General features: G+C 35.1%; 1 protein-coding gene across 27 annotated transcripts in view; it reads left to right on the forward strand.

The window, feature by feature from the left end:
• Ttn (titin) overlaps positions 1-12,195 on the forward strand; it is a 265,404-nt gene that overhangs the window by 141,849 nt on the left and 111,360 nt on the right. For 18 of the 27 annotated variants that reach the window (XM_076866699.2, XM_076866711.2, XM_076866706.2 and 15 more), the window contains 24 exons: positions 28-111; positions 218-301; positions 413-496; positions 604-687; positions 800-883; positions 996-1,079; positions 1,188-1,271; positions 1,355-1,438; positions 1,568-1,651; positions 1,764-1,847; positions 1,984-2,064; positions 2,199-2,276; positions 2,660-2,743; positions 3,206-3,298; positions 3,591-3,668; positions 3,863-3,940; positions 4,158-4,241; positions 5,863-5,946; positions 6,181-6,261; positions 6,744-6,824; positions 7,248-7,361; positions 8,631-8,699; positions 10,900-10,980; positions 11,857-11,931. In XM_076866699.2, coding sequence (XP_076722814.2) covers positions 28-111; positions 218-301; positions 413-496; positions 604-687; positions 800-883; positions 996-1,079; positions 1,188-1,271; positions 1,355-1,438; positions 1,568-1,651; positions 1,764-1,847; positions 1,984-2,064; positions 2,199-2,276; positions 2,660-2,743; positions 3,206-3,298; positions 3,591-3,668; positions 3,863-3,940; positions 4,158-4,241; positions 5,863-5,946; positions 6,181-6,261; positions 6,744-6,824; positions 7,248-7,361; positions 8,631-8,699; positions 10,900-10,980; positions 11,857-11,931 — 2,001 coding nt within the window. The remainder of the gene's footprint in view (positions 1-27; positions 112-217; positions 302-412; positions 497-603; positions 688-799; positions 884-995; positions 1,080-1,187; positions 1,272-1,354; positions 1,439-1,567; positions 1,652-1,763; positions 1,848-1,983; positions 2,065-2,198; positions 2,277-2,659; positions 2,744-3,205; positions 3,299-3,590; positions 3,669-3,862; positions 3,941-4,157; positions 4,242-5,862; positions 5,947-6,180; positions 6,262-6,743; positions 6,825-7,247; positions 7,362-8,630; positions 8,700-10,899; positions 10,981-11,856; positions 11,932-12,195) is intronic. The other 9 variants (XM_076866724.2, XM_076866726.2, XM_076866701.2 and 6 more) reach the window with 8 other exon arrangements.

Consider the following 12,195-nt stretch of genomic DNA (forward strand, 5'->3'; position numbering starts at 1 on the left):
AGTGTAATCTCACTAATCTCTTTTAAGTGCCTGAGGCTCCCAAGGAAGTGGTCCCTGAAAAGAAAGTGACTGTGGTGCCTCTTAAAAGGCCAGAAGTCCTGCCTGTCACAGGTACTGCTCACTCACCTGAGGCTTCCCAATACATAACTTCTACTCTTGAAAATAGTCCATGTGGTCTTCGTAAATCCTCAATTTAATCTCACTAATCTCTTTGAAGTTCCTGAGACTGCCGAAGAGTTTGTCCTGGAAGAGAAAGTGCTTGTGGTGCCTCCTAAAAAATCAGAAGTCCCACCTGTTGAAGGTATTTGTCACTCACCTTGGGCATCACAAGATCTACATCTTCTGCTCTTAAAAATATTTCATCGTCATGGCTTCATAAATCCTAAGTGTAATCTCACTAATCTCTTTTAAGTGCCTGAGGCTCCCAAGGAAGTTGTCCCTGAAAAGAAAGTGCCTGTGGTGCCTCCTAAAAAGCCTGAAGTCCCACCTGTCACAGGTACTGCTCACTCACCTGAGGCTTTACAAGACATAATATCTACTCGTTGAAAATAGTCTGCGTCGTCTTCATAAATCCTAAGTGTAATCTCACTAATCTCTTTTAAGTGCCTGAGGCTCCTAAGGAAGTTGTCCCTGAAAAGAAAGTGACTGTGGTGCCTCCTAAAAAGCCAGGAGCCCCACCAGTTAAAGGTATTTGTCACTCACCCCACACATCACAAGATTTAAATCTTCTCCTCTTGGAAATTTTTCATCCTCATGGTCTACATAAATCCTAAATATAATCTCACTAATCTCTTTAAAGTGCCCGAGGCTCCCAAGGAAGTTGTCCCTGAAAAGAAAGTGACCGTGGTGCCTCCTAAAAAGCCAGAAGTCCCACCAGTTAAAGGTATTTGTCACTACCTTAGGAATCACAAGACTTAAATCTTCTGCTCTTGGAAATATTTCATCCTCATGGTCTTCATAAATCCTAAGTGTAATCTCACTAATCTCTTTTTAAGTGCCTGAAGCTCCCAAGGAAGTGGTCCCTGAAAAGAAAGTGACTGTGGTGCCTCTTAAAAGGCCAGAAGTCCTGCCTGTCACAGGTACTGCTCACTCACCTGAGGCTTCCCAAGACATAACTTCTACTCTTGAAAAAATAGTCCATGTGGTCTTCGTAAATCCTCAATTTAATCTCACTAATCTCTTTGAAGTTCCTGAGACTGCCGAAGAGTTTGTCCTGGAAGAGAAAGTGCTTGTGGTGCCTCCTAAAAAGCCAGAAGTCCCACCTGTTAAAGGTAGTCACCCCGATGTCACTGTGCTTGATATAGTCCTTTTGTCTCTACTCTGTCTAATCTTGAAAATACTAATATCTTTAAAGTACCTGAGGTGCCAAAGGCAGCTGTCCCAGAAAAGAAGGTGACAGAAGTTATTCCCCCCAAACCGGAAAGTCCTCCCCCTGAAGGTAACCACAAAACTATTCAACTATTATCTTTTAAAAGAGAAAAATCTCTTCTTAGTGATATGCAAATTCTTTTGTAAAGTATGGTATATATGTTTATTCTGGTATTAAAACAAGCTGATGTCTTTAAAGTGTATGAGGAGCCTGAGGAAATTGTCCCCGAAGAGCCTCCTGCTGAAGTTGTAGAAGAGCCAGCTCCTGCCCCACCTCCAAAAGGTACTTGCCAAGCTGCTGGGATGCCTCACCCCTTCTTGCCCTCACAGTTCTGGGCACTGTGAACTTGTTTCTTTTTGCATTCATCTTCTAAAACAAATTCTAATAACTTTAGTGACCGTGCCACCTAAGAAGCCTGTTCCTGAAAAGAAAGCACCTGCTGTTGTGGCCAAGAAACCTGAACCACCACCAGTGAAAGGTACTTCCCACTGCCACTAACTGCCTATAGAAAAATGGCAGTCTGTAAATGTCACATTCCACTCACTGCTATGTCTAATTGACTTTCATATTGCCATTGAAACTATGAGCTTAAAAACTACTAATATCTTTTAAAGTGCCCGAGGTCCCCAAGGAAGTTGTTCCTGAAAAGAAAGTGCCTCCTGTGGTTAAAAAACCAGAAGTTCCACCTGCTAAAGGTACAAGTGGCTTTCTATTCTTTGATGGAAATAGATATGGCCTCCAGCTCTTAAAAAAGTGCTTTGTTCTGTGTAAATGTGACAAATGTTTACTGGTGATTATTCATAACGTTAAAATACTAATATCTTTAAAGTGCCTGAAGTTCCCAAAGAAGTTGTTCCAGAAAAGAAAGTGGCTGTTCCTCCAAAGCCAGAAATCCCACCAGCTAAAGGTACATGTCACTAATGAGGTTCTACAAAAAAGTAACCTTCTTGGTCCCCAAAGTCGCCTATTTATGGAACTCTTTGTTTGCCAATCATCTTATAGTTACAACCACAAAACAGCTACTCTGAATGTTTAAGGTTTATGTCTTTTCAAAAATCACTATTTTAAAAAACATTGATGCACTTATTATAAGGGTTGGAAGAGTTAGCATGGTTTTGTGATTATTGATAGGCCTATTTTCCTCCCCCGAGGTCGGGATCCAAGGGCAGATCCCTGACCTTGTTGTGAAATTTATTCTTGATTTAATTGAACAAAATATGAAGTAGATTTGTTGTAAATTTCATGTACTTCTCAACTACTCAAAAGTAAAACTAACTAATATCTTTAAAGTGCCAGAGGTGCCCAAGAAACCTGTCATAGAAGAGAAACCAGCTGTTCCAGTTCCCAAGAAAGTGGAATCTCCTCCCCCAGAAGGTACACATAAGACCACTAATGAGCTTGCCACACTTGGGACTATTTCTCATTTAAGCTTTCTTTCTCTTCTTGGCTAACTCATTATTCCTAGTCATTTCCTGTCCTTTATTGTCTTACATCCTAATTGTCAATTAGCTCCCATTTCAAAGCTACACAGGGTTATCAGTCAGCAGTATCTACATAGGTCATGTTTGTATTAAACAAAGTTTGTCAAATGTACACAGAGGAAAATGGGAGGGTTGATGAGATTAAATGACTTTAAACACCACAAGAACTTTCAAAGCATTAAATCAATAGATACAGAAGTTGCTGCAAATAAAATAGATTTCAGCTTAACAAAAGTAAGAGAATCTATTAATGGAAACCAGAGAAGAATCAAGATAATTATTTAGTGCTTTGCTGCTTTATGCATTTTAGAATTTGTTCCACACACTGAAATAAAATTAACTGATATCTTTAAAGTATATGAAGAGCCTGAAGAAATTGCTCCTGCAGAGGAAGAACCAGCTCCTGTTGTGGAAGAGGAGGAACCAGAAGCCCCTCCACCTCCACCAGGTACTAGGCAGGATCCACTGTGGGGAAAAATATGGTCATCTGGTTGGTGTTTTTATTATAAATCTTATATGTAGGGTGAAATATCAGTGTTCTGTCTCCTTGCTTGAAATTTGACTTCATTAACAAGAACAAAAGATATTTTCACACATCAAACCTTGGTACTAAGAATTTTACAGTGTACATGCCAAAGAAAAATGTGTGGTCTTTGCTATTATTATTATTATTGTTCATTTGTTATCGTCTAATTTGTCCTATGATCATCTAACGCTAAAAGAAATTCTTCCTCTTCAAGTGCCTGAGGAGCCCAAAAAGATTGTCCCAGAGAAGAAATTTCCTGTCATCAAAAAAGCAGAACCTGCACCTCCTAAAGGTACTTATGTGAAAAGAAAGAAATGTTTTTGTCATTTTGTGTGCTGTCTAAAATTTGTATTCTTTCCTTCTTGTGTTGTGCTGTAATATGTGTTTGTTGTTATCTGTTTGTTTTGGTGTTCAAAAGACTTGTACAGTTTATGTGGGTATATTACATCTTGCATTTTATATTAAATGCTACTAATATCTTTAAAGTACCTGAGCTGTCAAAGAAAGTTGTCCCAGTGAAGAAGGTTCCAATTGTTAAGAAGCCAGAACCACCAGAAGCCAAAGGTATTCATTGTCATCATAATTTTTTAAAAAGCACTCTGATATCTTAACGTGGACTCGAATAAGCTGTCTTTATTGCTGTGGCAAGTGAGGGAATAAAGATGTCCTTATTTTGCTTCTGCTAATTTTAATGCTGCTCCGTGACTTGCAGATTTTTTTTTCTTAACATTTTTAAATGTTCTTAAACACTCTTTCTAAAACAAAACTAATATCTTCAAAGTGCCTGAGGTGCCCAAGAAACTTGTTCCAGTAAAGAAAGAGCCTGTGTCTGTTACCAAAAAACGAGAAGTCCGACCAGAAAAAGGTATCTACCAAGAGGCAATGTTTCTCTGACCACTATTTAAGTATATGTAAGAACAGTTCTTATAGGAGAAAATAGTGAGTATGAGATTATAACAAACCACATTTCATAGAAAGAAAGGAAAAATAATGAGGGCACAGAGAGAAAAAGAAACAAACAGGAGAGAAAAAAATCTGAGCCCACTGTACTGTGAGCTATCGTGTGGTTACAAGGGGTAGAGCAGAGCATCTCCCACTCAGTGTGTTTTGCTGAACATTATCTTGAACAAAGTACTTTTTAGAAGATGTAAAATCTAACTCTATTAGAAAGATAACACAATGCCAATTCAGATAGGAGTTGATAGCACTTTCAAACTAAGTACAAACAGCTGCAGAAACAGAGCACACAAAGATGGATTTCAGGCAGAGACATGATAGAGAGTTGCGTAGAAAAAGTAGTGTTGAAAATTTTGACAAATTTTTGCATGTGGTGATCAGGGAAATGGAATTCTAGGCAAAAGGAAGGAGCATATTGAAAGGCACACAGGTGGAAGGGTCTAGCAAGTCCAAGGACTGTTGATGTAAATTTGAGTATGAATTGTTTATGTAACATCTTAAAAGATAATAATAGAAATAAAGATAGGGGTCATATTTTTAAGTTCTTTGGGTTTAGAGGTCTGTTTTTGTTTTGGTGTGGTTTCCCAAGATGCCACCGAGGGCCTTGCACATGCTAGGCAAGCACTCTGCCACTGAGCTAAATCCCAGTCCTGTTTATTTTGAGAGAGTCTCAGTAAATTACCTAGGCTGGCATCAAACTTGCTATGCCTCAGATTCTCAAATAGCTGGTGTTACAGGTGTGTGCCACTTTTTGAATGCCAGTACAAGATTATATTTTGTTCTGCGAACACAGGGAAAAGGAATCCTCAAAGGTTTTGAAACAAGTGTACAAAGTAATAAGATTTGAGTTTTAGAAATTTAACTGGCAGCAGCACAAGCTATTGAAAGACAGTGATAAAAGATCCATTGTAATTAAAGTCATTAAGAGCTGGAGAAAACCAGTGGTGGTAGAAATGGAAAAGGGCAGTGGTTTTGAGAGAGACAGAGTTGGCTGACTGTTATTGAAACAATTAAGGAAATCAAGGAGCCCAAGATAATTGTAGCTAAGTGGCCAGCTCAGTTCACTACTTTTCTGAGCTGATTATAGAAAGAAGATAGTTAGCTATTTTTCATTTTTCAAGTATGTTATTTGAGAATGTTGCATTAGGAGCTTAGGAAACAGATCAGGCCTAGAAAAAGAGAAAGAGAGAGAGAGACCTTGAAGACCTTGAAGTCATCTGTGGAAATATGAGTTGAGCATGCAGAAATGATGACTCAGAAAATGTAGAGTGATGTTTTTAAAGTGCCAAAGATAGTCCACTGGAGAACACCTACATGGAAAGATACACAGATGAGGAGCAAATGAAGAAAGCTGAAAATGCTTATTTATAAAATTAGAATGTCCACAAAGACACCATGCCTCAGAAACCATCCTCCCTGTGAAGTCTTGTAAGATGAAGTTCTTTCCCATATTCTTGCCTGCTCTTTGCAGAATCTTGCACATCTTCTAAATTCTTAATAGTAAAAAAAAATAATTAATATCTTTAAAGTGCCTGAAGTGCCCAAAGAAATTGTCCCAGAAAAGAAAGTGTCTGTTCCCAAGCCTGAAGAGCCAGAAGCTCCACCTGCCTCAGGTACATGGCTGCTCTATAAATCTTGGAAAGATGACTGTCATCTTCATCATCTTGCTTTGATTGTACATGGGTCTTATGTATTCATCTGTTGTCTGTCTCATGTATTGGCATTATTGGTTTCTTGGGGACACCTGAATTATATGTTATGGAGTGTAAGTAGATAGGTTGCAACTCTGCAGTTATACTATTGTGCTCTGAATACAGTCTAAAATAAAAAATACTATGTTTTTTAAGTTGAAGAGACTCCTGAGGAAATAATATATGAAGAAAAAGCATCCATAACCATTGGTAGAAAAGAGACTCCCCCTGTCGAAGGTATACATTTACAAGTATATGTTTTTTTTTAATCTCTTGAAAATTCCTGTTAGAAATGCAAAAGTAATTTAGACTGACCCTCCTACTTACCATCATATACAAAAGCATTCCGGCACATGCTCCACTGCTTTGGATTAGAATCTTTCATTTGGTTATTCTTGATGGTGATTCATAATTCTAAAAGGCACCATTGACTAAAGTAAAATTGGAAACATTGCATTGGATTCTCACATGATTACCCAGTATCAAATTTTACATCATCTCATTTGCCATCAACATGCATAGAATAAACTAGTTGTTGGCAGAAAATTTAAGTGTAAGAAAATGGAAATCTCTTAACTCTTTTTCTGTAGGAATTGCTTTGTGTGAAGTGTTTATTTTTTGTTTTGTGACTGTAATCTTTACATGTGTGTGAAATCTGTAATGAGTCCATATGGCACTTTACATTACGATCTTGTATCCCTTGTCAACATTCTTTAAAGAACGTGAAATTGAAAAGTATGTTGAGCCTGGAGAACCTAAACCTGAACCTGAACCACAGCCAGAAGAAGTCCCAGTACAAGGTATTCAATTAATAGGACTTAAATCTTCATCATCATCTTCTTCCTCTTGAACCATACATGGTTTGTGTTGTTCTATGTGTTCAGTGGGTCTCTTTACATCTATTTGTGTATAAGATATTCTTCGTTTTAAGTGTACATTTTATTCTTATGTTTCCATGTATTTGTACCATTTATCTGTGTCAATCGTAGCTTATCTGGATGCTTCCTTTGTTTTTATTAGTGCCTTTGATATATTACTCATCACCGGTGTACAGTGTTGATATCTTTGTTTTTTGTTGGATACTGTTTTATGTTGGAAACTGATATTACATATCAAAGAAAGCAAACTTTTAAATTCATATATATTTAAATTTCTACCAAATATACCTTTTACATACATGCTAACATATATAGATACTAACACTCCTGAAATACTCTTTTAAGAACCTGAACCTGAAAAGAAGGTTATCGAGAAACCAAAACTCAAGCCAAGACCTCCGCCTCCTGCTCCTGTTCCACCTAAGGAAGACGTGAAGGAGAAAATATTCCAACTTAAAGGTATCAGATATTACTTCCAAAGTCTTATTAACCTGCTTCAAACTTCTGTGCAGCCATTTGAAATGGTGCTTGCAGGAAATGTCTTACTTTTGGAAGTGTGTGCTTTCAGACATGATCATGCTATGAGAATTGGCGTGTGTTTCTGCTCCCCTGGGGCCCTGGGCTGCCTTGTTAAGCCATGCCTACTGCCCACAAGTCAGCCATTGCATTGTGACATCATCCTTGACATTTGGATTCTGGGGCTACCCGACTAACTTTCTTGTGTGGAGTGGGGAAGAGAATCTTTTTTATTTCAAAGCCTGGGTGCTCTGTGTGTCTTGAAGTCTTATGCATGTGGAATATACAACAAATCTTTCCATTAGATATTTTTAACATTGTAGTAAAAACTTTATATTAAAGCCAAAACTTTTTCTTAAAGAAGTCTAGGTTCTTTTAAATAGAGGTAATACATTTAAGGGGTCCAATAGCTGATATGTGCTCATGGACCATGAAATGAAGGCCTAAGTACAACCGGTCATTTCTGCTCCCCCACTTTTTAAAAATTTAATTATAGAAACCATTGTATTCTATGATGTTTCCCAGGGTATCTGGAAAGAATGGTTGTTAATATATTTGATATCTAGTATATCTGCCCATTATTAAACTTTCATTTGTTCTGTGTTTTGATTTTCCTTTGAATTGATGCAGTATTTCTTGATTTTTAAAATATAACATCTATAAAAGATCTGAAATAAACTGGAAAGAGTACATTATTCTTTTAATTTTCATAAAATCTGTCTCATTTGCAATAAGATTTGTTCATCTAAAAAAATTCTAGATATAATCTTAGATAAGCATTTTTCTCATGCTTCCACATCTACAAAGCCAAAATCTTTCTAGAATAAGACGACATTTCTTGTGATTCTTGCCCCCTTTCAATTCCTTGTGGGTTTTAGGTCAGATGCAGGAACAGAAAAGCAGACAGTTCTGAAAATGTCACCTTCTTTGAGGACAATGAAATTTTTTCTCCTTGAAACAAATTTATGCTCAAAGGAAAATTTATTCTTTCTTTAATGAATAAAAAATCTCTCAGTCTTAATTTATAACTCAGCTTTGGAGTCAAACTGCAGTTGTATTCATGATTTCAGAGCTTGGATGTTCTTGTGGCTATTTGGGCTGCTCTCAATGCTTCCTGGACATAAGCAAGGTTTGGTTTTGATTCATGGCATAAAAAAGTATTTGCTTTAGATTAAATGTACAATAATAACAGTAAGATCATATTCTTTAAAGCTGTTTCAAAGAAGAAAATTCCTGAAAAACCTGAGGTTCCAGAAAAAGTGGAGCTTACACCTCTGAAAGGTATTTCACAGACTGATAGTCTGTTCACATGTATCTACAGTATCCCTTCATCTGATTCTTTGCTCTTTTGGTTTTCATAGAATGTTCTCCTTTTTTTTTTTTTTTTTTTTTTTTTTTTTTTTGTCTCTCTCTTTTTAATTATCATAGTAGTAATCTTGTTCATTTCTTGAAATTTTGTGGCTTTTATGGTCCTGGCTCATAAGTGTTGCTTCCTCTGTCTCCCATCAATTTCATACATCATGCTAGATGTTGTTTATCCTTGTCTTATTTCCATATGTCTATCTGCATTGTTTGAAAACATCAGATTTGACTCGTTGGCTGAAATTGGTATCAGGAGACATCTTAGGTTAAAATGCTGAGTAATAGTAAGCTTCAGGGATTTACCTGGAAGTTCACATTTTAACCAGTGTGACAAGCACTACAAATCATACCCTACTGAATGATTTGTATGGTTTTCCTCACAACTGCCCTGTCACTTTCTTCCCACTCCAAAGACATTTTCTCAGGTGTACAGATCTCATGTTTCAGGTAAATTTCATTATCAATGAAGATCACTTTTCAAAAGTGATTTTTCTTTAAACAGTCTTTTCCCCCATCTACAATTAGAACTTAAAGAAAAATAAATAACTCATAAAAGTCTGGAGAACATCCACTAAAAATAAACTTAGTTTTTCTAGTAAGTTTAATGAATAGCTGCATTCTGTTCTGTCTAAGTAATTAATTCATCCAGACCCAGGAAGTGAATCTGAATGAATTGATTACTTAAATAATCACCTGTATACCTTTCCTGATTCATAAAATGGACATTACAAAATAATTTTATCATATATATTAACTAATAAATGTCAAACATTAGGATAGCATTTAGTGACATCTAGTGACTTTAAAAAGAGTAACCACTAGTGGGTGTGTTCTGCACTGGGTCTCAAAAGATCTTAAAATTAATAATATGGAAAAAACAAATGCACAAAAGTATTTTCACTATGTCCATTACATAAGTAAAGAAAATGTGTATCTTGCTTTCTCAACTTGAATTAACTAGATGCATAGTTTTAATCAATGAAAATAGCTATGTATTTAAGAATATTGGTAACTCACAAATAGTATTGAAGGGCAGCACAATTTATCATGAATAAAATTTAATGTTTAACTGTTAAATTTTTACTTAAAATATTTGACATTATAGAACATGATTATTTAAAATGAAGTACATAATTGCCTTTTATGTGTTTTTATTTTTGAAGTAAGATGTATACAGTTTTTTATCACATAAAAATCTATTATATACAAGTGTCTTCTTTAAGCACCAAATAGGAAATTTTACAGAAATATCTAAGAAATTCAGATTTCATCTCACTGAGCACATATGTTACATGAGATAAACAATGTTTTAAATTATATTTTAATCGTTATCAATAGAGAGTTAAAGTGGCTCAGTAATTACTAAGAGTATTTTGTTTTGCTTTCCTATTTAAAGCCATCATCAGGGCTATTATAGCAATAAGAAAAAAATAACATCATCTACAATGTTTGGTATTCATTGTAGATGCAAGAGGAAATTAATTTGGAATTCCTTGGGTCAATTGTTTAAATTCAAGAATATTTTCTTATTCATAAAAAATGAGCCTCTAACATTAGCCTTAAAATTTTATGGTTCTATCATTTTAAGTTAGTAATATTCCAAAAAGGAGACCTTAAGAAAGGATACTTCTCTTTAGAAGGTAAAATATGGACTTTCCCCAACATCAAGGCCACAAACCAGATCTATGGCTTTCTCTTCCCTCATGTAGAAGACTGAGTGATAGCCTAACTCTTGCCAATTTAATGTATTTAATGGTCAGATAAATACCAGTGTAGATTTGAGCTATATATAGTTGCACATTGGAGCAAAGATGCTGTCGAAAACCCTTGCAATTTGGTGAAATGCTCATAAAGTCAATGTAGCACAAAATCTGTGTTCATCAAGATGAATATATTTGCCTTTAGTTAACGTAACTGAATTTCATCACAGAGTTGTATAGATATTTGCAGAGGAAATAATTTGACATGTTTATTTGCTTTTAAATTCTGTGAATTTTTATGCAATGAAGTTGTTACTTGATACATTATAGTTAACCAATTTGGGTAGAGACATTTTTCATGTTGAGATTCCATTTTTATATGAATTCACTTCAAAATTTGAATTCATATCCTTTTTAAGTGCCTGGAGCTGAAAAGAAAGTCCGCAAATTACTTCCTGAACCTAAACCTCAGCCAAAGGAGGAAGTTGTTCTGAAAAGCGGTATAGTATCAGCTTTAAGTATCTAAAAAACTGACTTGAAAGCTTACAAAATATTTCTGTCCCGTGGTTTTCTTTGCATTAGGTATTTTATTTATCAAAATGTGTTAGTGGTTTCATTGAAAATTAAGGCTGTGATTACCAAATCTTTTTAAAAAGGAGACAGAAATTTTGTGAGCATTCATAGCATTTCAAAATTTATCATGTTAATAGAAATAACTAAATTGATACTATTCTAAACTAACAACAATGACCGTGAATGTCATTTTTCATAACCAAATTACATAGTCAAATACACTAAACCAATTAAATACACAAAACTACTTAAATATAATTTCAGTTTTAAATTATGGCACAGGACCACCACTAATAAGTAATATTTTTTAAAAACTGAATCTCTTTCCTACTAAATATTTAAACACTAGAAACAAGGTATTCAATAGAAGAATCAAGTTCTAACATTGTCTTCATATGGAATAACTGATTTCTAGGCTACATTTCTTTAGGTATCTCTGCTTAAGTAAACTTTCTACTTCTTATTTAAATACTTCCTCATAAATTACAGCATTGAATTATTATTGGAATTTGCTGCTATTCAAATTACTCATTTTTTGTTGGAGCCATTTCTGCCATGCAATTATCTTTGAATAGAATCTCTAAAGAGAAATAACATGACTAAGTACTATGTAAATAAACAGCAAATGTTGATTTGTGGGGGAGAGAGAAAAAGCATTTTTAGTGAAAATGCTAAAATTTCTAGGGCATGTGTGCGCATGTTTTTCATTTTCCTTGCTTTGTACATTATTTGCATTTGTCAAGCTTGTTCAACATCTTCATCAGTTTGTCTTGGTTTACATATAAACCTTTTTGTCTTTTAAGTTTTAAGAAAGAGACCTGAAGAAGAAGAGCCTAAAGTAGAACCTAAAAAAGTAGAAAAAATTAAAAAACCAGAAGGTAGGAATCTCAGTGAAAATTTGTGAAATTATCTTTTAGCAAAGTGGACGTTTATTAAAAGGTTTATCTTGTAAACATAACTGAAGTGAAACATAAACATAGCTTCATATTTCATCTGTATGTAATGTGTGTTTTCCATTGTCTGCTTTTTGCTTACTTTTGTAGTAATTCCCAAATCCATTCATGTATTTCCCATAACTTTATTATTACCATTCCCTTTCCACTTAAATTCTTCCAGTGGAAATGACTGAAATAATAAGTTGG

The sequence above is a fragment of the Callospermophilus lateralis genome, chromosome 9 (assembly GCF_048772815.1).
Source record: "Callospermophilus lateralis isolate mCalLat2 chromosome 9, mCalLat2.hap1, whole genome shotgun sequence".
Classification (NCBI taxonomy): Eukaryota; Metazoa; Chordata; class Mammalia; order Rodentia; family Sciuridae; genus Callospermophilus; species Callospermophilus lateralis.